Raw genomic sequence first — 23,471 nt, 5'->3', positions numbered from 1 at the left:
AATACAAATATTTCTGGAGGCGTAAGACCCAGCGACCAAGTCTTCCTGTAGGATCTTTCAGTGAGCATAACCAGCAAAGCGTGCGATGGTCGGTGACAACAGAAAAGGGTCGGCCATATAAGTATGGGCGGAATTTCGCAACCGCCCTGTTAGATACGGGGCTGTTTCCTGAGCCTACTTCGAGTTCCCCAGACCGCATCGAATCGCGCCACTGCTAAGTAAGGAGCGCAGAAACACGGAAAGCACATTCCAGAGGAGTGCACGTGCAAACAAGTTGAAGGCCCCCACTTCGTACACAGCCGGTGGAGCTATTCACTGCTTGACTCTTCCAGAAAGCGGAGGGATAGCTTGGCACTGATCCAGGTAACGTGAGTGCCTAAGCAAGACGGCTGTGATGTACCGGGAAGGCCTGGCAGCGTCACACCGGCCACCTTTGAAGAGGGCCCTCGGACAATTGGGGCCCAAACGTCGTCCCCATTCTCCCTTTGTGACAGCGCGTAAGTCAGCATCGTGAGTCAGCATCGTAAGTCAGCAAGGCAAGACCGCAGGGAGCCGCCGGGTGTGACACCACCGCATGGGCGCCTACCATTGGCCGAAAATGGCGTCATCTGTGCCGACTCTCCCATTGGCCGAACATGACACGTCTTCCAGACCTCGAAGGGTTTAAAAGACGCAGACCAAGAACAGCAGAAGAGCATTCCAGAGATACCAGAGCATTCCCTGATTGACCTCTCTCGAACTTCTTGCCGCGGGCCGCAGCGTCCGAGTTGCTGCCGGCCCGTAATGACTCTAAAACTGTTCATGGACGTCTCACTGTATATAATGTAAAATAAATCCTCCAAGTTTGTTTTCATCCCGACGTCCGTCCTCGACTCCTACAGCCCAAACTAGGGCCAGACACTCATGCTCAGTGATGGAATAGTTGCGCTCCGCAGGTGAGAGCAGCCTGCTGGCGTAAGTGATAACACGGTCGTGGCCGCGCTGGCGTTGTGCCAGTACTGCGCCAATTCCGTGACCGCTGACATCAGTACGGACTTCGGTAGGTGCAAAAGGATCGAAATGCGCCAGAACGGGAGGCATTGTGAGAAGGTCGATTAGATGCGAGAATGCAGAGGCCTCGTTATCACCACACTGAAAAGGGGCATCTTTTTTCAAAAGCTTGGTTAGTGGTCATGCTATGGCTGCGAAATCTTTCACGAAATCGCGGAAGTACGAACAAAGGCCAATGAAGTTGCACACATCCTTGACCCACTTCAGAACAGGGAAGTGCGCAACAGCATGGAACTTGCCTGGGTCCGGTTGCCCTCCGTTCGCATCAACGAGATGCCCAAGGACGGTAATCTGGCGACGGCCAAATTGGCACTTCGATGCACTGAGTTGCAGACCAGCTCGACAAAAACGTGCAGGACTGTTGAGAGGCGCTCGAGGTGCGTAGCGAATGTTGGGGAAAATACTATAACATCGTCCAAGTAGCACAGGCACGTGGACCATTTGAAACCGTGAAGAAGGGAGCTCATCATGTGTTCAAAAGTGGCAGGAGCGTTACATAGACCGAATGGCATCACTTTGAATTGATAAAGACCGTCGGGTGTTACAAAAGCAGTTTTCTCGCGGTCGAGATCGTCCACGGCAATCTGCCAGTAGCTTGAGCAAAGGTCCACAGAGGAGAAGTAGCGAGCACTGTGGAGGCAGTCAAGGGCGTCATTAATCCGAGGTAGGGGCTACACGTCCTTTTTGGTAACCCTGTTAAGGTGCCGATAATCCACGCAAAAGCGCCATGAGCCATCCTTCTTTTTTACCAGTACAACAGGTGATGCCCATAGACTACATGACGGTTCAATAATGTTCTTGGCAAGCATTTTGCGAACTTCGGCGTGAATAACTTGACGCTCAGCCGGTGACAATCGATACGGGCAGTGATGAATAGGAGGGGCATCACCGGTATTAATGCGATGTTTAACAGCTGTAGTTTGGGCAAAAGAATGATTGTTAAAGTAAAAAATATCATAGTAGGAAAACGGAACGCGGTAGAGCTCACAAACGTGCTCGGACAGCATGTCGGGCGCAATCATTTTCTGTAAGTCGGCGATGGTACAAGTTGCCGACTGCGATGGTAGACGAAGATCGGCTGAATTGTCCTCTACTGCAATATAAGCTACTGAGTGATCCTCGAATGAGCAAAGCTGGGCCAGAGACATCCCGCGTGGCAGCACTTGTGTCGTCAAGCCAAAATTGACCACTGGCAGGCAGACGCAATCGCCGTAATAGATAAAACTGTATGAGGTACTGTGATCCCATGTGTAAGGAGGACGTCTTGCATAGGAGCCACGATGTAGTGACCGTCGGGGACTGGTGGGGATGACACAAAGTCAACGTAAGTCAGTGCCGAAGGTGGCAAGCGAACAAAGCCGACAGAACTGAAGTGACTGGGGGTGTGATTCAGCGGGATTCAGAACAGGCAGGTCGAAGCGGAGAGTACTAGTGGAACAATCGATGAGAGCAGAATGTGCGGAGAGGAAGTCTAAGCCGAGGATGATGTTGTGGGGATAGTGGGTGATGATTGTGAATTGCAAGATAGTGGAGTTATCGGCGAAGGAGATGCGGGCGGCACACATACCAATTACGGGGGCTGTTCCACCATCAGCGACACGGACAACAGGCGTGGTGGCGGCCGTGATTATTTTTTTCAGCCGGTTACGAAGGTCAGCGCTCATTACCGACAAATACGCCCCAGTGTCTATAAGAGCAGACACAGAAACACCATCGACTTGCACGTCAAGAAGGTTCAGATGAGTAAGCAACGTCAGTAGAGGATTTGGCGTCAGCACCACCTCAAGGCGCTGCATCGTCTAGTTTTCCGGCTGGGAGCGGCATCCAGAGGGAGTCGGCAAATAGGAGCGATGGAGCTGGGGAGAGCAAGATTGTCGTCGTTGGGGCGAAGGCGAACGAGAATAGGGGCGGTTTGGCGCAGGGGAATCAGAGGCGGCATTATCGAAGCGTGCGGATAGGGACGAGAAGGGCCACCTGAGGGGTGAGAGTATTCAGTATAAGTAGAACGGGTCGGGGAACTCCAGCGACTGGTACAGTGCCCAGAAATGTGCCCGGTTCGATGGCAGTGAAAACAAATGGGCTTGTCGTCAGCAGTGTGCCATTCAGATGGGTTGCGGAAACGTGGTGGGTAAGAAGATGCGGGACGAGGTGGAATCGAAGAAGCCGGGTGGGTATCAGGACGATGGGCCGAGCAGATGGTGTGAAGACCCATGTTTGCGAACTCCTGGCGGACAACTGCATGGATCAGGGAAACCATGACAGCAAGTGCGTTGGAGGGGCTGGAGTCGAAGGCAGCTGGATAGGCAGCCTCAATCTCACGCCGGACGATCCTGGCAACATCGCCAGTATTGGGACGAGGAGCATCGGCACAGGAAGATGTCGCTGGGGTGTTGGGCTGACGGGCAAACTGCTGGTCGATACGTCGGCTTTTAGTGAGTTCCAGGCAGCAGCACTTTTTTATACCGGCATCCACCGTCGCCACGTTGTTGAAAACGAGCAAGTTGAAGGCGTCATCGGCAATGCCTTTGAGGATGTGGGAAACCTTGTCCGAGTCAGTCATGTGTGCGTCAACTTTGCGGCACAGAGCCAAGACGTCCTGAATGTATGTACGTGACGTAGGGCTGTGCTGACGTCTGCACACGGCCGGAAAACACCTTCTGGGCAGCAAGTTGGTGACCGTAGGGGTTGCTGAACAAGTCTCAGAGCTTTTGCTTAATTAAGCTAATCCCAACTGGTGAGCTCATCGTCGTGCGTCCGAAACCAAACTCGAGGTGTGCCACCGAGGTAAAAGACTACGTTGGCAAGCATGGTAGTAGGATCCCACCTGTTATTGCCTCTGACATGTTCGTACAGGCTGATCCAGTCCTCAACGTCTTCCCCATCTTTGCCCGAGAATACGCCAAAATCACGGGGAGTGGGGACAGTGATATAGGTCGTCGAAATGGCCGCAGGTGTCAGAGCCGGCGAAGTCGAGTTGTCATCACCGGGAGCCATGAAGGAAGGCTCGGCATACCGTCCACTGCGAAGCTCCGTGACGAGGTACAGGCCACATCCACCTCCACCAGATATGTTAAGTAGGAAGATGCAGATGAAAACCTATATACAAGTATATTTACAAGAGGCAACAGCCCGCGCTAGCCTCTAATCGTGGTAGTCGTCTTCACGCTGCTCACCTGTTCATCATCGCAAATACTGTTCCATAGCAATATATAGCCCTCCCATTCCTACAATATGTGAAAGGAAGGCAAAACATTGTTTCTATTTCGGTACGTCCACGGTGCTTTTTGTTGGTGTTCGGCTTGCGTTCAGCCTATTCTGTTGGCACTGCTGTTATGCAACAAAATTTTCTGCTATTCTTACACTGGTTATAAAAATGCCTGTAATCCTGTACAGTGAATTTAAATGTAGCTAGTTATTGTGATTTTACTTTATCACTTGTATGCATACATATATACCTTTTACTTCTTTTTCGATTCTCTATCAAATACAGAATAGTTACTAGTAAGTTTACTTAAACAAGATGCGGCACTATAAGTGACAGCGCAGTGTGAGGATTGCTGTGTGACTTCACATGCATTTTTTTTTGCTTTTTCCCAGCAACACTAAAAATGAAGCATTTTATAAAAAGGATGTTTTCGCATGCTAACGTGCATGATAAAAGTGCAAAAATTTGTTAAAATTATTTTCGAGAGTCAATGTTATTGCGCTGCTTTCTTTATTTGTGAAAATTATGGCTGCTACCTTCTGTCAAGCCAACAAGAGCCCACTAAACAGTGCATTATATTAGCCACCAGCAACTCAGTTCTGTGACGTCCTGTGTCTAACGACTGCAATGCTACAGATGATCCTCTTGCAATATTGGATTTCTGCTCCCCTTTTGTAGCAGATATTAAAAGTACCGAAGCGTGAAAATTCATTTATAGGGCAAAATTATTTCAGTGTAACGGTATATCCACATAATAGAAGGGCACTTAAGAAATAGCTAAGGATTGTCGCATAACCACTAATCTCAGTCACAAACTCAGTCATGCAATTAAATGCCTAAGATCAATTGTATCCTGCAACATGATACCAGCTCTTAAGATTTTTTCTTTTTGTTGCTCAGTGATCTCACACCACCTCGTTGATATTTCATGGTACCACAAAAGTCACGTAATGACGAACACATCACTACAAGAAGTTGCTAAAACACTGTGTTCAAGTATCACAGCAACCACTGCATTTGTTTAAAATGACACCAAATGTTCTCCTTTTCTTTTTTTTTGAAGTGCTGAATCACAATGCATATGTAAAATTTGAATGATTGTTACGAACGGAGAACGCGACAATCACGACGATGCTTGACACGTGCAGTCACTGATTTTATTGCAGCCCAAGACCACAGTGCAAAGTCAAATGAGTCTCTACATTGTCAAACAAATGCACACCACTATTTATGACTGCACTACAGCCCCTAACAAACAGGGCCCTAACAGCACACAAGCTGCCAAAATATATGTGTTCATATTAAGGTGCCTCACTCATTGTATAAAAATTTTGGTTATTACCACCTCAGTATGCACCACATGGGCTCTAAATTTCTAAATACAAGAGATGCGGCCAACTTTTCCATTCCTCGTCGACTTTCATCAATAAAGCTTTTCTCTCCTCTCCCTTAATCACTATGCAACCTGTCATTACGCATCTTGCACAGGTCTGTCTTTACATGCAAAATATTGGCATACACGCCTGAGGGATGGACCGAGGCACGGGAAGTTGTGTGCTCACTTCATAAATACCTCGACATTGGCCCGTGCACAAAGGTGCCCTACATAAATTTCTCAAATGTCACTCTATCCACCATGGCCTGCGAGCTTGAGCCCCGTGAAGTAGGCTCTCTCGTGTGCTCACTTTATTAATGGCCACTAGCAGGTCTGCATTCGTAATGGCCCAACTACGGGAAGCGAAATGTCAGAGTAAATTGCATTTCCCTTTCATCCGTGTCGTCTTAATGCCCTTGCACACTACAGTTGAACACGGATATATCGAACCCACATATATCGAATTATTGTCTGTATCGAACTCGTAAATTATCCCCTTGAAAATTCTGAGTAAAAGTATAGAAATTCGTACGTTTATATCGAACGATATTTTTACCCGCCATTGGCTATATAGAACGCCACGCGATCTCAACACTCGCTGCACCCGCGTGCTCCGCGCCTCCCCCGAAAGGCTCGGAAAATGTGAGAGCGAGAGGGAGGGAGGCTCAGACGGTACTCCCGCTGCGCACGCTCTCCGACTTGCGGCAACACCCTGCTTGCGGAACTGCTTTTATTTTTCTCTCTCCCAATGTCTCGCATCCTTCCCCCGCGTAACCATAGTGATCGGCTCGGAAAAGGTAGCCAGGAACGAAGGCGGCGGTGGCATCCTCCTTTTGCCTTTTTTTTTTCTTGTTACTTTTTCACGAGTTTTGCTCAGCCAACCACAGCTCGTGCCTTTCGTACGTCGCTGTCGCCCTCGGAGGTGGCCATCGCGAGCGCTTTGTTGGCGGTGGCTGTGCACGTGAATTCTTGTGTTTTGTGCGCGTTCTTGTGTTTCGTGTTCATTATTGTTTTGCGTGCGTCTCACGACACGTGTGACTGGATCGTGGTGAGCTGACGCGGAAGCAATGGCCGCAGCAAGCACAAGCAGCGTCAAGAAGCGCAAGAACCTGGACTTTGCAACAAAGCTGAAAGCCATTCAGCGTGGTGAGGCGGGCGAGAAAAATGCGACGGTGGCAGACGACTTCGGGATTCCTCGGAGCACTCTAAGCACCTTGTTAAAAAACAAGGCGGACATAAAGTCGAAAGCGGCGGAGTTACTAACGTCAGGAGCTTGTCGTGTGCGCGCTCCTGCCCACAAGAAAGTTGAAAAGGCCCTCTATGCGTGGTTTTTAGAGGTGCGGGCTAAGAACATTCCGGTGGATGGCCCAATGCTAATGGCTAAAGCCAAATGGTTTGCCGCTGCACTCGGTGATGACAACTTCGCCGACAACACAGGGTGGCTGCAGAGGTTTAAGAACCGCCATAAGATAGTTGGCAAAACCATTTCTGGGGAAAGCGGAGCCGTCATCAGCCAGGATATCCAACAGTGGATTTCGAAGGAATGGCCGAAAATTTGAGCGAAGTTTTCATCCGCGGAAATCTTCAATGCCGACGTGACCAGGTTGTTTTGGCAGATGCTGCCCAGCAAGACGCTCGACGTCCGGGGCAGCACGTGTCACGGGGGCAAGATGGGCAAAGTCCGCGTGAGCGTTCTGCTCGCTGCTAACATGGATGGCTCTCAAAAGCTCCAGCTCTTTGTGATTGGCAAAGCAGGGGCACCGCGCTGCTTCAAAAACTGTAAGCAGCTCCCCGTTCGCTACGCCTTCAATAAGAAGGCGTGGATGACGCGTCAGCGGTTTACAGAACGGCTGCAAGCGTGGGACGCCGAACTGGGCAAATCGGGGCGTCACGCTTGCCTGCTCGTCGATAACTGCTCGGCCCATCACACCACCTGCAAGCTCGAAAACATAGCGCTCAAGTTTCTGCCGGCGAACACGACAGCGAAGTTGCAGCCGCTCGACCAGGGCGTCATTAAGTCGTTCAAAGTCGGCTACAGGAGGCGACTCATTGATAGGCTTTTGGTGAACCTCCGCATGGGCACCGAGCTTAAAGTTGACCTGCTGGGGGCCATTCAAATGATGACGGGCGCCTGGAGAGACGTGAAGCAGGATACTGTGGCCAACTGCTTCCGGAAGGCAGGCCTCGTGACAGCCAAACTTCCTGAAACCTGCGAAGACGGCGACGGCGACAACGAGTGCATGGACGACGCGTTTCGCGAGTTGTCGTCCCTTTTCCCCGCTGCCGTTCCAGCCGAAGTGTCTACTGACGATTATGTGAACGTTGACAGCAATGTTCAGGCTGTTGCGAGCCTCGCCGACGAGGATATTGTAGCTGCAGCGTTCAGCTTGATTCGCCGTTGTTGCGGCGACATGAAAGGAACCGGGCTTTCGCACCTGAACAGCCTCGATAAGATCGAGGTTGGCGTCTTTAATTTCATTTGCAGGGCAAAGAAGCAGACCAACATAAGCGATTTTTTTTCACGCAAATAAAGCATTACGTTGCGTCGTGTGTGCGGAAATAGTTGTCATTCTTGAATGCGCCGATCGGTAGGTCATCGTCCGCCACAGGTAAAGTCTCTGGGCCTGTATTTTTTATATCGAATTTTTGATATATCGAATTAATTCGCGATCCCCTTCGAGTTCGATATATCCGTGTTTGACTGTAAAAGCCATCTTTCTAGGGTTGTGAAATACTTCTTTCTAGGGTGTGCGAATAGTGATTTTTGAGACCACATCAAATAGTGCCAGAATTAAATCGAATTGAGTTGACTATCGAATACTTTGCAAATAGTTTTCGAATAATGAGCAGCCGTTAACACAATTAATACAAACGATGTTCACATTCCAATACTCCTAAAGTTAGCAAGTTTCTGTCATTACATAGTATATTATGAAGCATTCTTAAAAGCACAAATGGATCAATAGGAGCAAACAAGTAGTTTCTTCACATGGACAGGGCTCTTAAAAGAGTGCAAATGATCGCTGTACAGCATGTAAAGTATGTCTACTTAAGTGATGCAGCCTGCTCCACTACGCATTTTCTCATGCTACGCCCACGGGGCGTGAAATATTCAAAATCGTGAAATATTCGTGAAATATTCAAATTTGTGAAATATTCAAAATCGAGATATATTCATATTTATGAATAGTGACTGTTCCATTCGAAAACTGAATCGAACATAACGCTATTCGATTCGCTATTAGAAAATTTCAAATATTCACACACCCCTAATTCTTCCTGTTCAGTGAGTTGAACCCCCAAACCCATCTTGGCCTAGCACTGTCTACCTGCTTACATCCAATACTTTGTCACATTTGTGCCCACTGCACCAAGGTTCCTCTCTGTTTCCTTTAGCTTGAGCTGGACTGTGGACCAGCTGCGCCACAACTGTGGTGCACAGACTGCTGCTCATTGGCACCCTGTATTCCCACACCATAGGAGCTAAGTTGCAAATGTCATTTTATTGACATTTGTTATAATGAGGTTCAAATATACCCTTATCATCAATTAAACCTCAATAAAGGTACTCTGAACTTTTTCTTAGATATCTTCAGAGGACACAATCACTGGGGAAGGTGAACAGGTCCTTTACCTAAAACAACAGAAAGCTAAGCTAGTTGGTAAGGATTCATAATGCAAAGAAGAAATGCAACTTCCCGGCGTTCGTGTTGTCCACTTCTCTTGTGTCCATGTCTGCACGCCTTGTTTGCACTATGAGGTCCTTTACTATTTCATGAAATGTAAGAAATGCTGTGCAAAAGCAGGACTAGAAATAGCAAATTCTGACTCACCAGAGCAAAGATCATCCTCATCTGAGGTGCGTGGCTGCCCCAGGCGGTCACGCAGCTCCTGCAGTTCAGTGCAGTAACGCCAGCGGGTGCGCTGTGCGAGAGGCACCTGGCGGGGGCCTCCACACCCCCCTGCTGCACCCCCTCCTATGGGACGGGGCACTCCACCCCATGGACCCCAGTCCAGGCAAGCGTCCAGCAGTCGCTGCACGCAACAGCACCTCACGGGTGTCACAAGAGCACTACATAGCAACAAGTGCACCTGCCATTATGCATTAACATTATGCATATCATTTTTCTGCTCCGCCACTCATTGTCTAGTTTTTAGCTTCTCCTCAACTTTCCTTGTCATCCTCCAAGTTCTGGCCTCGTAGGTTAGCACTGGCCCAATGCACCTAGCATCTGCAGAAGGTAGCGGTCAAGATGCAGCCCCCTCTGACCTTCCTTCAAAGGAAAGCACTGTGCACAATTGAGTACCGATATGTGCAGCTCCGCACTAAACTGAAAGACTACTGCTCTTGCATTCCCAAAGTAGCAAAGCAAGAGCTGCCAAAACCATCCAATGCTGTCGTGCAAGTAGCAGATAGTGCAGTCATGCTGCCAGAGCACTGCAACACCTACACAGACTGTTGATGCTACAGAAAGTACATACGTATACTGGATACTGAGATGATGCTGGAGATTATAAGGAAATAACCACACATCCTGTTCTTCCACCTCTGTATAATTTAGAGGGGTTGTTTTATTTCTGTCAAGCTAACCAACGGATTGCTTAAGAAACACAACGGCAAAAAAAATATTTCAAGATATACCGTATTTACTCAAACCTAACGCGCACCTTTTCTTTGATAAAACGGGTTCAAAAATTGCATGCACATTACAATCGAGCACGACCCTAAATCTACGTTACCATATCGCCATCAGCAATCGAAAAATGGCCGCCTCGTATGCGCTTCTAGCCTAGCTGCCGTAGCTTCCTCCATGTGCATACCTCCATGTTGTACGTGTAACCAGGCGCTGGTGTAACCTAGTCTACCGCTTGTCTTCCTGTTTTCTGCATTTATTCAATCAGCATGGAAGCGCTGACTGCGAAGACATGCGGAATCCACCATGATGCTGCATTTAAAAGGAAAGTTATCATGTGCGCGGAGACTGACGAAAATTGGGCCGCATCACGGGCATTTGGAGTTCCCGAAACATCTGTGTGGGACTGGAGCAAACAGAATGAGAATATTTTTGCCAGCAAAGCAACAAGGCAAGGTTTCAGTGGACCGAAGCAGGGCCCCTTCGCCAAAATAGAAGAGCTGCTCGCAGAATACGTGCAAGAGCAGCAAGCAGCACAGCGGCCTGTGACAACCGATCTGCTCAAAGTACGGGCGATGCAGTTAGCCCTACAGAAAGGGCTAATGCAGAGTGCCTTCAAAGCGAGCTGGTGCTGGCTATCAAGTTTTATGAAAAGAAAAAGGCTTTTCTCTTCGAAGGTGGACAGGGATATGCCAAAAATTGCCCGAAGGATATGAAGAGAAATCGCAGTTTTCAGCAGTAGGTTTTGAAGTTGCGCCATAGAAACGGCTACCACTTCGGACAGATTGGAAATGCCGATCAGATGCTGCTCTACTTTGACATGCCTGTCACCACAATCGTCAATAAGAAGGGGGTGAAGCAAGTGCGCATTTTGTCTTCCGGCCACGAAAAAACTAGTCACTGCAGTGCTTTGTTGCACTGCAGATGGGCACAAGCTGCCCCCGTACCTTATCTTCAGACAGAAGACGCTCCCGAAAGGAATTGTGTTTCCAAGTGGCGTGATTGTGCACGCAAATGAAAAAGGTTGGATGACCACGGACATGTACTGACACAAGTCCGCTGACTGGATTGACAAAGTTTGGCGGAAGAGCCCCGGCGGCAGTTTGGGTCTGCGTGGGATGCTTGTGCTCGATGCGTTCAGGTGCCAGCTTGACCAGCGCATCAAGGACAAGCTGGCTGCATGCAACACCGAGCTTGTCGTGACCCCCGGCGGCATGACATCGCAGCTCCAGCCACTCAATGTTTGCTTGAAAAAGCCAGTGAAAGACAGAACTCGGGCGCTTTACACCAAATGGCTTGTCAGTGGCTGCCACGAATTCACGCCCGTCAATAAAACGAAGCGTGCCTCACTGCAGGACTTTGCTGGATGGGTGAAAGATGCATGGTGCACAATCCCGTCTGCCATGGCTTACAAGGCCTTTAAAAAGTGCGGGATTTCAAATGCCATGGACGGCACTGAGGATGAAATGCTTTGGTCTGTTGAAAGTGATAACGAGTTGTCTTAGAGCAATGACGAGTGGCATCTATTGCCCCACGCAACTCGTAACGATGCAGTGAAAATCTTCGCGGCAAGGTACGCCGCTTCCATTTGTGTTTTTATTCATCGCAACTTTAGTGTATTGGGAATAGATCTGTTTTTTCCAAATGAGAGAAAATAGTATTTCTATATGAAAGCACGAGGTGTGTGGTATTGTACTCTTTCTTCTTTTTTTGGTCATGGAAAACGGGCGCGCATTGCAATCTAGCTTATCATTTTTTACATTTTTTTTGGTCACGGAAAGCGGGTGTGCGTTACAGTCACGGGCGCGTTAGAATCGAGTAAATACGGTAATCTAGTTATGTAAATCACCTATTCACAACTTTCCCCCAGAGTCAGCAAATGAATATGTTAGGATGTTTATTAGTTTATTATAGATGGGCACAGTACCTGGCATACCCCCTCTTAATAGTTTACTGCATGAATTTTTATTTTCTCCCCCCCAAAAATTAGGTAAGTTGTTGTTTATGCCAGATATGCTTAAACCAACGTCACCTTTCTAGAAAAAACACTTGGTTGCAAATTTATGAGCCAGAATAGTTGCATATTATATATGATACACCATGCAGTTAGGGCTGTATTTTTGGAGCATGCAAAATGGCATTTTAATTACAGTAAAATTGCAAAAAATATCAGAACTACTGAAACAACTTGACACATTGCTTTATGAGACGGAGCATATTTCTCACAGCTCCAGCTAGTACAAGTTTCGTTTAAATTTGGTGACATCACTCTTGACTGACTGATTCATACCTTTAATACCCAGGCCAGATCATTTATAGACTTTGGTTCTATGATAATTTTGCAATGCAAAATCATAATGAGTTTGGAACAAGCCAAAAGAAAAATATGTTTTTTTTTCTCTTCTGAGAGTTATTTATTGCTTCTATTGTTATTAGCTCCTGGAACATGACAGACCCCACCACCCACCCCCTTTTTTCATTGTAAACACTGCTGGCATTTTCACTTTCTTACCTCTTGTGCACCAATAATGGTTCTAATAAAAATTATAGCTTGTGCAAGCTATAAAGTTTGCTACCAAATTCATTATTTTGTGAGGAAACATACATCTACAGTCTCCAACAAAACAATCCACAATATATATTGTATTATATAAGAGACAGCCATTAATGCTTGCCTCACAGAACCACCAAAGTCCAATGTATTTCTCGAACGAATCACCACAGCTGGCTAACACAGTCCACTTTCAATTTTTTTGGAATCCTTAGGGACCACGAAAACATCTAAAAAGTCAGGCAGTCAGGAAAAAAAAACAATGCATACCTTTAATTGCCTTCAAGGGCTCAAATGGTCCCAGCCATGTCTTAAATAGCTTTAAAAGCCTGCCAGTACAATTATTGGGCATCTCGGTGCTTGTACTGTGACAGGACACTGCAGGTGCATGCATGTATAATTAAGGAACAGATTGTATGCCCAGTAACAGTCGCACCTTTGCACTCTTCATATTCTTCACCACATAACTTGCATACGCTTGACTGCGTAAACATGGCCATATTGCAGCGCAGCTGACTTTTGCAAAGCGGCATTGTGGAACACTTCAACAATGCTGTATTGCGGCCAAGCTGACTTTGGGGAACTGCCATTATGCAAAGCTTTATTTAGACCCTTGCCATGCTTTCTGCACTTTGGCGCCATTTCCGACAGCGGCAGATCTCCTAAATAACAAAAAAATAAACACAACAAATAGCAGGAAGCTGATAGCGAATGCAGGGGTGGGACTGTCCATAGTCATTTTGATAAAAGTAAAATTACAGTTTGGAGCAGCCAAAATTGCATTTTGGAGCAGCTTGGAGCAGACTAAATTTCGTTCTGGAGCAATTTATAGCAGATAAAATTTCATTATGAAGCCGTTTGGACCAGGTCAATGTGAATTTTAGTGGAATACTGGAGTATGGCAGCGCACTTCTAAACTACGACGGAACACAGCATAAATCAACCCAATTGCTTTGCTGTTGCATTGCTAAGCACAAGGTCACTGGATCTAACCCCGGCCACGGCGGCCGCATTTCGATGGGGGCAAATGCAAGAACACCCGTGTACATCTTGAAGGGGCAACGCAATATGACGAAGACAGAACGCAGGAACACACAGGACAGCGCTGAACTCACAACTAGCTTTATTTGAAGGCATCAAAAAAAGTTAGTTGCCTTCGAATAAACTTAATTGTGAGTTCAGCCCTGTCCTGTGTGTTCCTGCCTTCTGTCTTTCTCATATTGCGCTGCCCCTTCCAGATGGTCAACCAGTACCAACTCGCTCAAATGTTGATCCTTCACAACAACCGTGTACTTAGATTTAGGTGCATGTTAAAGAACCCAGGAGGTCAAAATTAGTCCTGAGTCCCCCACTATGGCATGCCTCAAAACCCCATATTTAATTTATTTTTAAACAAATACAAGCGCTGTGCTACAACTGTGTTAAGCAACATCTTAAGCTGAATCCTGAAGCAGATTATCCTGATATTGAAACCATCTAGTGCACACAAATTTTGGTAATAGTGCCTGTAGACCTTTAATTATTGGTAGATATCATAAAAAGTTGGCAGTCACTTTAGCATATGCTAAGAGGTTATGAAGGCAGAATAGCCTGCACGCTCACGAGACATTCATTAAATTACTTGACATTGTCATTTGAATGTGTTGTTACTTCCTATTACTTGTTCTCTCCCACCAAAGATCATAAGTTCAAGTGAATTAACTCTATCTAAACTAAATGTGACTTAATTAACTTCAGCTTAATTAAAACCAAAGGTCATGGTAAGGAGCCTTGTTGTGGGTTTGACTCCCACTAAAGGTCATGTGTTTGAGTGCCTTAATTAACTCTATTGTAATTAATTGTGCATTAAGTACCTTTGCCTTAACAGCAAAGGTCGTGGGTTCAATCCCCACCAAAGGTTGAAGCTTTTATCCCAAATTTTCGTGCCATTGAATTAGGTGCCATAACGCCGGATGGTCAAATTTTCGACCCATGAGCCGTTAAGGCTTTCACATTAAAAACATGCATTCTGAAATAGTGAGTCCAAATTACAAAAAGTAGCCAAAGATGTTTTATATATATATTTTTTTTCTTTGAAAACTTAACGGTGTGGGTGAAGTGCCTGGAAATTCGCTTCACCAATAGACCGTACGGAGAAGCCACAGTTATGAATAACTGTGGCTTATTGAAAGCTGTTTCTACATAACAGAGGTAGTTTGGCCTTGCTGCAAGCAAATCAGACCTCGGGGCGGTAGAACTGCACATTATAAATATAGCATACTAGAATATGGAAGAGTGGGTCGAGCAGCAGCACAGCGAATGCCTTTCCTGTAAAGGCAAAAAAGATTGCTTGCAATATGACAGAATTATATATTGCTGTAGCAACGATCATGATGATAACAGAAGATTCTCAAATTATGCAGTCCAATCGACGTGGTAACATAATTCCTAGATCACCATACGTCACCGCAGACTCGGAGAACTGCAATAGACCCTTGTTTGGTATAACATAAATTTTCAATCTGTTTTTATTTCAAATCAGTCACTAGCCCTTAGTGATCCGTCAAAATAGCTCAGGCCTCGCCATATGGGCCCAAGAACAGATTGGAATAGTTTTACGTTATACCTGCCCTGGTGACAGAGACACCCGCCCACTGAACCTGTTGCAGCACGCACTTCCCTAATATCTAGTTCGCTCACAGCACCCTCAGCCTACTTTTTGTTATTTTGTGTCTCAGCTAGGAAGTGCTAGACTGCTTGGCCCACTGAACCGTATTTTGGTACACCCTAAATAATAGAGCCCTGGCCATTCCGACAGCAGCGGCGACAGCCAGGAGCAGCCGGCCACTTGCCGAAACCACCTAAAAGTTCAGCATTAAAAGCGCAAAAACTACAAGAAACTGTGCGAGAGGTGCCATCACGCAGTGTGTAGAATGTGAATAGCTACACTGTTTCAGAGTGCAGCGCTTGGGTGGCCATTTCTGCAGCGAGTGTCGGCATCATCCCTCGACGACTTTGTAACTGAGCAAACGAGCACAGCAAAACGATGAAAGAGTCAACGAGGATGAAATATGGCGATGGCAGAGAAAGCATGAGGAGGAAAGCGGAAAATGGAGAGAATGGGGAAGAAAAGAGCTGCGCCATGCAAGATGGGCTGTGTGATGGCATCAGAATATTAGGCGTCATCTGTATGAAAACAGAGCGCTGCATGAGCAGAGGTCTATCAGTGGTGACTGCTGTGAATCACGCCCGCATGTCACAATTAGTGAGGCAATTGCACCGCACTTCCCTCTGCTTGCAACGTGCTGCATGGGACAGATTGTCCATGCCAGCCAACATAAATGAAGATATGTATACGACTGCACTGAAATTTCGCATTAGGGAATATCGTAATTGGCGGTGCATTGTTTCAAAGAACGAATTTGCTCACTGTTCACAGCCACTGCCAGAGCACACATGCTGAAGCCGTTGTGGTGCAATGTGGTGCAATTTCAGTCAATTTTCTGTGTTTGGCGCAGGAATTTATGTTTGTGTTCAAATGACGCAATAGGTGCAGAAGTCCCACTTCTGCGAACGTCTAAGAAGCTAGGTCTAACAAGGGCACAAAACATCTAATGCGGTTGCCAACGCATTGCCGTGCGAGAGCGCTGGCAATGCGTCTTCAAGCTAGTAAAAATCGCAGGGGTGGTGGTTTCAACAATTGCTGTTTTGGACCTGCAGTCACAGCCAAACGTAAGAAAAATCGAATGGCGAAGGGTTTCAGTGTCAGAAATTTCAGATGATTGACTCTATGGGGCACATGGCGGTGCCACAAAGGCGTCCGAGTTATCAGGCATGTTCGAAAAATTGGTCATTGACAGTAAAGAGTAAATACACATCATGGCATTTTTTTTGTTGATTTCAAGTGTATAAATTGTAGAAATAACCTCTCACTAATTTACAAACATTTTGCACATTGTGTGACAAGCTGCCACCATATGTTTTAGAGAAGCTGTATATGACTAGGATCCCAGGATTTATTTGTCTCCATTGACAGAAAACTCAACCAATCACAGTGAAAAGTGCTGCGCCATGTGTGTGCAGCACCACCAGATGGCGCTCACCTCCGCACATCCGCGGCACTGGTCGTGCAGGGGAAAGAAATAAAATCAGAAAGCAGTAAAGATTACGGTTGCACAAGCCGCAGTTGCAGGAAAAAGCATTTGTACCGTACGAAGCAGGCAGTGGCGCAGCCAGAAATTTCATTCAGGAGGGGCTCACGTTGGACCTTGGCCTCCTCCTTACACAATTTGTTGAGGGATCAAATACATGGATGATAACTGCATCGCCATTGCCAAAGATGCTGCAAACGAATTCTTGGATGCTACACACTGTGAATACAAGTAAAATATGTATTTTTTCATAAAGGAATGTATTCGTATGTCCCAAAAATTGTGCCAGAAATAAGTGATATCAATGTTTCCATGTGTCTTGTCTATTTAATAAGCAAAGAAAATATCACACGAACTTTAGAACTATACCAGTTCGAAACAAGCAAAGCAGTGCATGCCAACGATATGATAAATGTAAAGGCCGTGAAATGAACAAGTTGAGGACAAATATTTTAATGAAACTTTGTCATTCAAGAACGTTGTTTGCATTTTTGTACATATGCAACGTCCAGCAAGAAATCTCAATAACGCTGTCCTTCGTTATAATGTACTGCGCAGGAGCAGCTGTCGCTAGTCATGCATTGTAATTGCACCAAAATTTAGTCGCAACAGAGACCACATATCGAAAGCAGGAGTTCTGCAAAATATACATTAGAAATGCGAAGATACAATGGAATACACAAATGTGAAGATAAAGAGCAAGAGAGTGTCACTGGAAACAAAGTTCACTGCATGTATTGACAAAACCTCGCAACAAAATCTTTAAATACACGTATAAGTATCCAATAAATCTACGTATCTAAGCAAAAGTCACTGTATACAGGGTGTTTCAGCTAACTTTAGCCAGAGATTAAAAATATCCCGATGTACTCTAAGACGACGCGACAAAATGCATGTTGTTCACTTTTGTATTGTGTGTCACACTATTTTGTTTTGTATTTTGCTTAATTAGATTTTTAGTCAAGATTAATCAACCAACTTCTGAACTAATGAAGCTAGGGGAAAAATTACACTTAGTCAGTTACAGAGCAGTTTTCAAAACGTCTGAATAAACAGTTTCTGTCTTTCTATCTCTTAAGTATTAGTGTAGTTCAGCTTACTGATGATGCCCGCAAAATACAAAACATCACGTGACATGCCTGCTTGCGCGTCGTGATTGCACTGATTCCAAGCGTTCCGCGCACAAACAGCCATAGGCATGCTGCCGCTTAAAAGGTGCCAGGGCAGCGACGTAGGCATTGACTGTGCCATTTAGGTCTTTAACAGAACATTTTAAGAATAATTCATCTGACAAGCATTCCTACATAGCAAAACATTGCAGGGATAGTGAAAAACAGACAAAGAAGGTGTGCCTTCTGCTTCTAGAAAAAACAAAAATTTTATTCCATCATAGGGATCATCGTACACGGGAGCTGTTCGAGGCATATGTTATAAAGAAGAAAGCGCGTGTATGTGTTAGTGATCCTTCCATTGTGCTTGATTGTGAGGTGCAATTTCTGGATGCAAGATTGTGACGGCAGTGATTGTAGATGGCCTATCAGCATGATGACGTAATTTTGATCATTGTATATATATGTCATCTTTCACCCAATAAAATTCAGTTGTGAGTCTGCGCACATCCTGTCCTTTTCTACTTCTGTTGTCCGTGTGTCTTAGCACAGTAACCCCAGTATTACAAGATGAACTTCCGACAACTAGCCCAACTTGCCGCTTTACTTCTCTAAAGGAAGAACCAGCTTAGCGACTGATTTAATTTCTGTTGTGATAGCGCTATGGAAAGGCCACGCATAGTCAGGACTCCTGAAGAGCAGCGTGAACATGATGAATGGTGACAGGAACCGCAACGTCAATATGCACAATGGCGTCGTGCTCAGGTTAGACAGGACGCAGTGGTTCCGGGCCAAAGCAAGCCACACACAGTTAGGATGCCCGATGAGCAGCACAAATACGATGAGCAACGAAAGGAACAGCAACGTCAATATTGTGAGCGAAAACTATTAGTTCATCATCATTATCGGTTTGTCAGGTTGGTACTGGGCCTCTTCAATTTTAAGGAGTTCTGGCAGCCTGCTGGCAGCCTGCTGGCAGCCAGGTGGCAGCCAGCTAGTTCCAGTCTTGATAGGAAGTAACGTGGACTGGGATCCCAAGACAAGCCGAACCTGCCCGAAGTTTGCAAAATCGAATGCCGGGACTCCCGGCCGAATGGAAACATGCTACTACTAGCATGGCAGCACCTGGCAAGGCCGGCGCACGCTTGGCAAAGTTGGCCCATTTATGCATTGCCAGCTTGAAAATATATAGTTGCATTCAGGGATACAATCACTTTCGTGCGATTTTGTGCGACTCGGCACAGGACACACACCGGGCCAACCGCACCTTGTGCAGCGCAACAGATGGCTTCCGACACGTCCGGTGACAAGACGTGAAATCATGTGTAAGTGATTGTATCCTCGAAAGCGATAGTTTGAGGATCCCTGCTCACAGCGATTACGTCGCCTACTGGCGACATCGATGAGTTGGTGTTGTGTCATCACTTCACAAGACATGAAAAAACAGGATATCGGGTACGTCTTATATGCATAACATTTCTTGCTGACCTGCTTGGGCTTCGATTTCAGAAAGTTTGTCATGGCTGATGGTGCTTCTCATTTTGACCCTAAGAAGCTGGGGACGCGGCTGGCGCGTGAATATGCACGCCGCCTGTGACCAGCGAAAAGTTTCACACGAAAAACAACATAGGTCGCGTTCATGAGAGCAATAAGCCAATGGACGTGTGTCTAATGTACATGTGCCTGTTACTCGGCCAGTGCATTCTTACATCAACGACCTGCAGTTCGGACACACATCAGGAGCTGCCACCCAAGCATACGATGGAGTGGCGGAGCGAACACGGGCTAGCTGCAACACCTTTGCTAACTGCAGAAAAGGGAGATATCTCAGAATATATACACAAGATATGTGAAAACGAACACCACCAGAGAAAGAGAAACCAAAAATGTACCGCAACATGTGTGAATGAGTGTCTACAACTTGCGTGGAACTTGATGCAGATAACATGCACGCATGAGAGCGCGACGCAATGATCACTGCCGCAAAGAAGCCTTGGGGACACACACATACACACACAAAAGCTTCAAATGGTTCACCACTGCTCGTATCACACCGCTTCGCAATGTATAACGGTGTGTTAACACCTAAAAAGATAACGCTAGAAGTAAGGAAATCTAAAGATGACCGTAGACAGTCGGCTGGATGAGGTGAATTTAAGTCCACAAGCACCCGGGTTGCAATCCGTGAAGTTCCCACAAAGATGGTGGCGAGCGCCCATCGCCTCTTTTAGTCTTCTGCTAGCCAGAGAACTTCCAGAGAGCAGCCAGACAAAGATCATCCTGGCAGGTTCTGGCAGCTCGTGGGTAGCCAGAACTGTCCAGCCCGAGCAAAACGAACGCCCAGCGGAAGTGTGTGGCACGGTGGGCAGAGCAACCCAAGAAAAACAAAGATGCTATGGCTAGCTCTGGCAGCCCGCGGGTCGCCAGAAGTGGAAAATCAAAGAAGCCCACTGTCTGACTGGCTCGTGCGGTACCGGACGTCATATGACAAGTGGTGGAGCGTGCATTGATTCTCATGCCCTCTTGCCCTACCGGTCACCGCTGGAGCTGCGCTCTGGTCGCCGGTTGTGCTCGCCATCAACAGTCATGGCACTAACGGATGCTTCCTCTTCTGAGCCCACCCTGGCTCAACCAGCTGGGCCTACTTGGTCTGTCAACGCACAGCACTGCAACTCTGAGGATTTTACTGGTCTTTGCGACAAAGACATGGAAGACTGGCTTGACCATATATGACAGGGTGAGTGCATACAACTGTTGGGACGAGGCACACCAGCTCCGAAATGTTGCTTTCAAGGGAGGCCACTAAAACATGGTTTTTCAACCATGAATGCGAATTTCCTGATTGGTCAACATCTACTGAGCAGTTGCGTCACATATTCAGCACGTCTGCTGGGCACTCCAAAGTAGCCAAACAAGCTCATTACCCACATCCAGGCAGCATACGAATCTTACACCTCCTATATTCAACACATCCTAGCTCTCTGCCAGCACGCTGAGAGTGACATGTCAGAAAAACTTCATTTGGGCCTAGATGGTACATAATTCTGAATTTAAACTTACAGCGCAAACACATAAGACAGACCACAAAAGGAAGATACAACACACACTGGCTCTGACACACAGCGCCAGTGTGTGTCGTATCTTCCTTTTGTGGTCTGAGATGTTTGCACTGTAAGTTTAAACTCAGAGACATGTCACATGAGGGCCGAATCCGCCATATCCTGAAGGGCATCAAGTCCGTCACCTTTAACGCTTGTAATTCAGAGCCCTATTCCAGTTCGTGATATTATCACGAGATGCCAACGCCTTGCCGCACTCTCTTCCTTTTGTCTTCCACACGCCTCCTGCGACGCTCGCCTTAGAGACAATGACGATATGCACATGCTCATCTGCATCATTGTGAGAGAGGAGCTTCAAGACCATGTTCCCGCCAACACAGCCATCGCATCTCTGTGCACTCCTCCCAATTTGTGCAAGATCATTAAAGGAGAAATGGCGTCTATGACAAGTGTCCCACATACCACGTCCTCTGTGCCTATTTGTGCACCTTCTTGTGCAGAGGTTGTTATGCGGTCTCCGGTACCAGTACCACCTGCACCTGCTGACATTGTCTGCGACCACACGGCCTCAATGGCAGCACAGGCCCCTGCACTATCCTGCTCATTGTGCCTGCCCAGTATGCTTACTGTGGCATTCGTGGTCATATATCCCGTTTACGCCATTGGTGCCAGCAAGCTGAACAACGTGGTTATTCCGCCTATGAGAGAGACTATGTTCCCAGATCCCATACTTACGTTCTGGAAACCTATACAGTTGATATGTTCCAATTACGTATGTTTTCCCGGCACCAATGTTCGCAATCAAGAAGACAAAAAATGACCCAATAGTGTTACGCTCATTTTTTACCGGCTCATACAATCCTGGAAAACATGATTTTTCAGCACTAAGATTCAGTGCGTTGCCGAAGTGCAATCCTATGATACGTTCTCCAGCCACTAGATCACATGTAAACAAGAAAATGTGCAATGCACGCGCGATCGAGAACAGTATATAACTGCCCACTGTGGCAGTTTCACCGCAATACTTTTCAAATCAAGTATTAAAATTTTCAAATCAAGTATGCACCAACTCGCCCAGAAAGAAGTTTTAATAACCGCAATACTCGGCCGCCCGTCTCACATAAACACACCAGTGCGCACTCAGTTTCTCGATTCGGTACCAGCCAATCTTCTCCGAGGTCGTCATGCGCGGCATTCCCAGTTATCACCAATCCTATTGCGATAAGCATCTTCGCCTATCTGCTTCACAGCGCTTGGTGCTGTCGCAAGAGTAGCGCGCACTTTTAATAGGCAATAGCCAAAACACGACGCCGTTTCCTGCTGCAGACTGCGATCATCTACGTTTTCCGGCTGCTAGATCCTATGTGAACAAGGCACGAGGCGCGCACAATCAGGAACAGTATATAGCCGAACATCTCGATGACGGCGTGCACAGTTTCTTATTTCAGTACCAGCAAATCTCCGACCGGGTCGTTGTATGCCGCGCTTACAGCTATCGCCACCAAACCTATTGTGATAAGCATATGTTCGGTGAGGCATAGGTATAAAGAGTCATTCTACAGAACATGGCAGTAGTGCGTAGTGTAATTGGTAGTGTACTGCCCCCTTTTAGTAGGCAATAATCTAAATGCGCCACCATTTGTGGGCATCACGTTTCGCTTCAGTGGCACACGCGTTACCCTGATTTCGTTTCCGTTTCCCATCGCCCTCTTAAAACACCACGCAGTAGTAAAACAACAAAACGCGTCACCAGCCGCCGGAGCACCCTCAGCTCGACGCCCGTCAGCGTTTTGTGCTGCAAGGATCAATGCAATGCTTTGCATTACATAGATGTTCACAATAGTTAAGTATGTTATCTTTTTTTTGGTTACTTCGGATTGTGCATTTTCCCACTTAGTATGTTTTTCTCGCGATTTATTTTTTAAACGTATGAAAGAGGTTTCATCGCACATCCTCATCACATAGCCCACTCTCACCTCTGCTATTCCAAGGCATGTCTCAGTCTTCTCGCTCACTATGTCATCATTCTCTGTCACCGTTCCGCCATACTTCATACCCCCTGCCTTCTGCCTCCAATTCTCTCGCCAACCATTCGGACAACTAGAAGCTGCACTCTTTAGAGGATAAACTGCTTGTTCGCAAACTGTCCCACTTCATCCTGATTACCCGACAAATTTACTCACTGTTTGTGTGGACAGTGTTTCCGTCGATGCGCTTATAGAAACTGGTGCCGCCATCTCTGTTATTTATCACAAACTATGTTTCTGTCTCCGAAAATTAAAACTATGTATGTTGGCCTGAGGTCCTATGTGGCACCAATGACTCATGTCCGCTCATGTCCTCATTGACGAAATTTGC

At 46.6% G+C, this 23,471-nt stretch overlaps 1 protein-coding gene across 6 annotated transcripts in view; it reads right to left on the bottom strand.

Moving 5' to 3' along the window:
- The window catches only part of LOC139059016 (nuclear factor related to kappa-B-binding protein), a 617,245-nt gene that overhangs the window by 474,932 nt on the left and 118,842 nt on the right, over positions 1-23,471 (bottom strand). For all 6 annotated transcript variants that reach the window (XM_070536798.1, XM_070536799.1, XM_070536801.1 and 3 more), the window contains one exon: positions 9,464-9,665. In XM_070536798.1, coding sequence (XP_070392899.1) covers positions 9,464-9,665 — 202 coding nt within the window. The remainder of the gene's footprint in view (positions 1-9,463; positions 9,666-23,471) is intronic.

Source organism: Dermacentor albipictus, chromosome 4 (genome assembly GCF_038994185.2).
Source record: "Dermacentor albipictus isolate Rhodes 1998 colony chromosome 4, USDA_Dalb.pri_finalv2, whole genome shotgun sequence".
In the NCBI taxonomy this organism is placed as follows: Eukaryota; Metazoa; Arthropoda; class Arachnida; order Ixodida; family Ixodidae; genus Dermacentor; species Dermacentor albipictus.
This window is presented reverse-complemented; position numbering and strand designations above follow the sequence as displayed.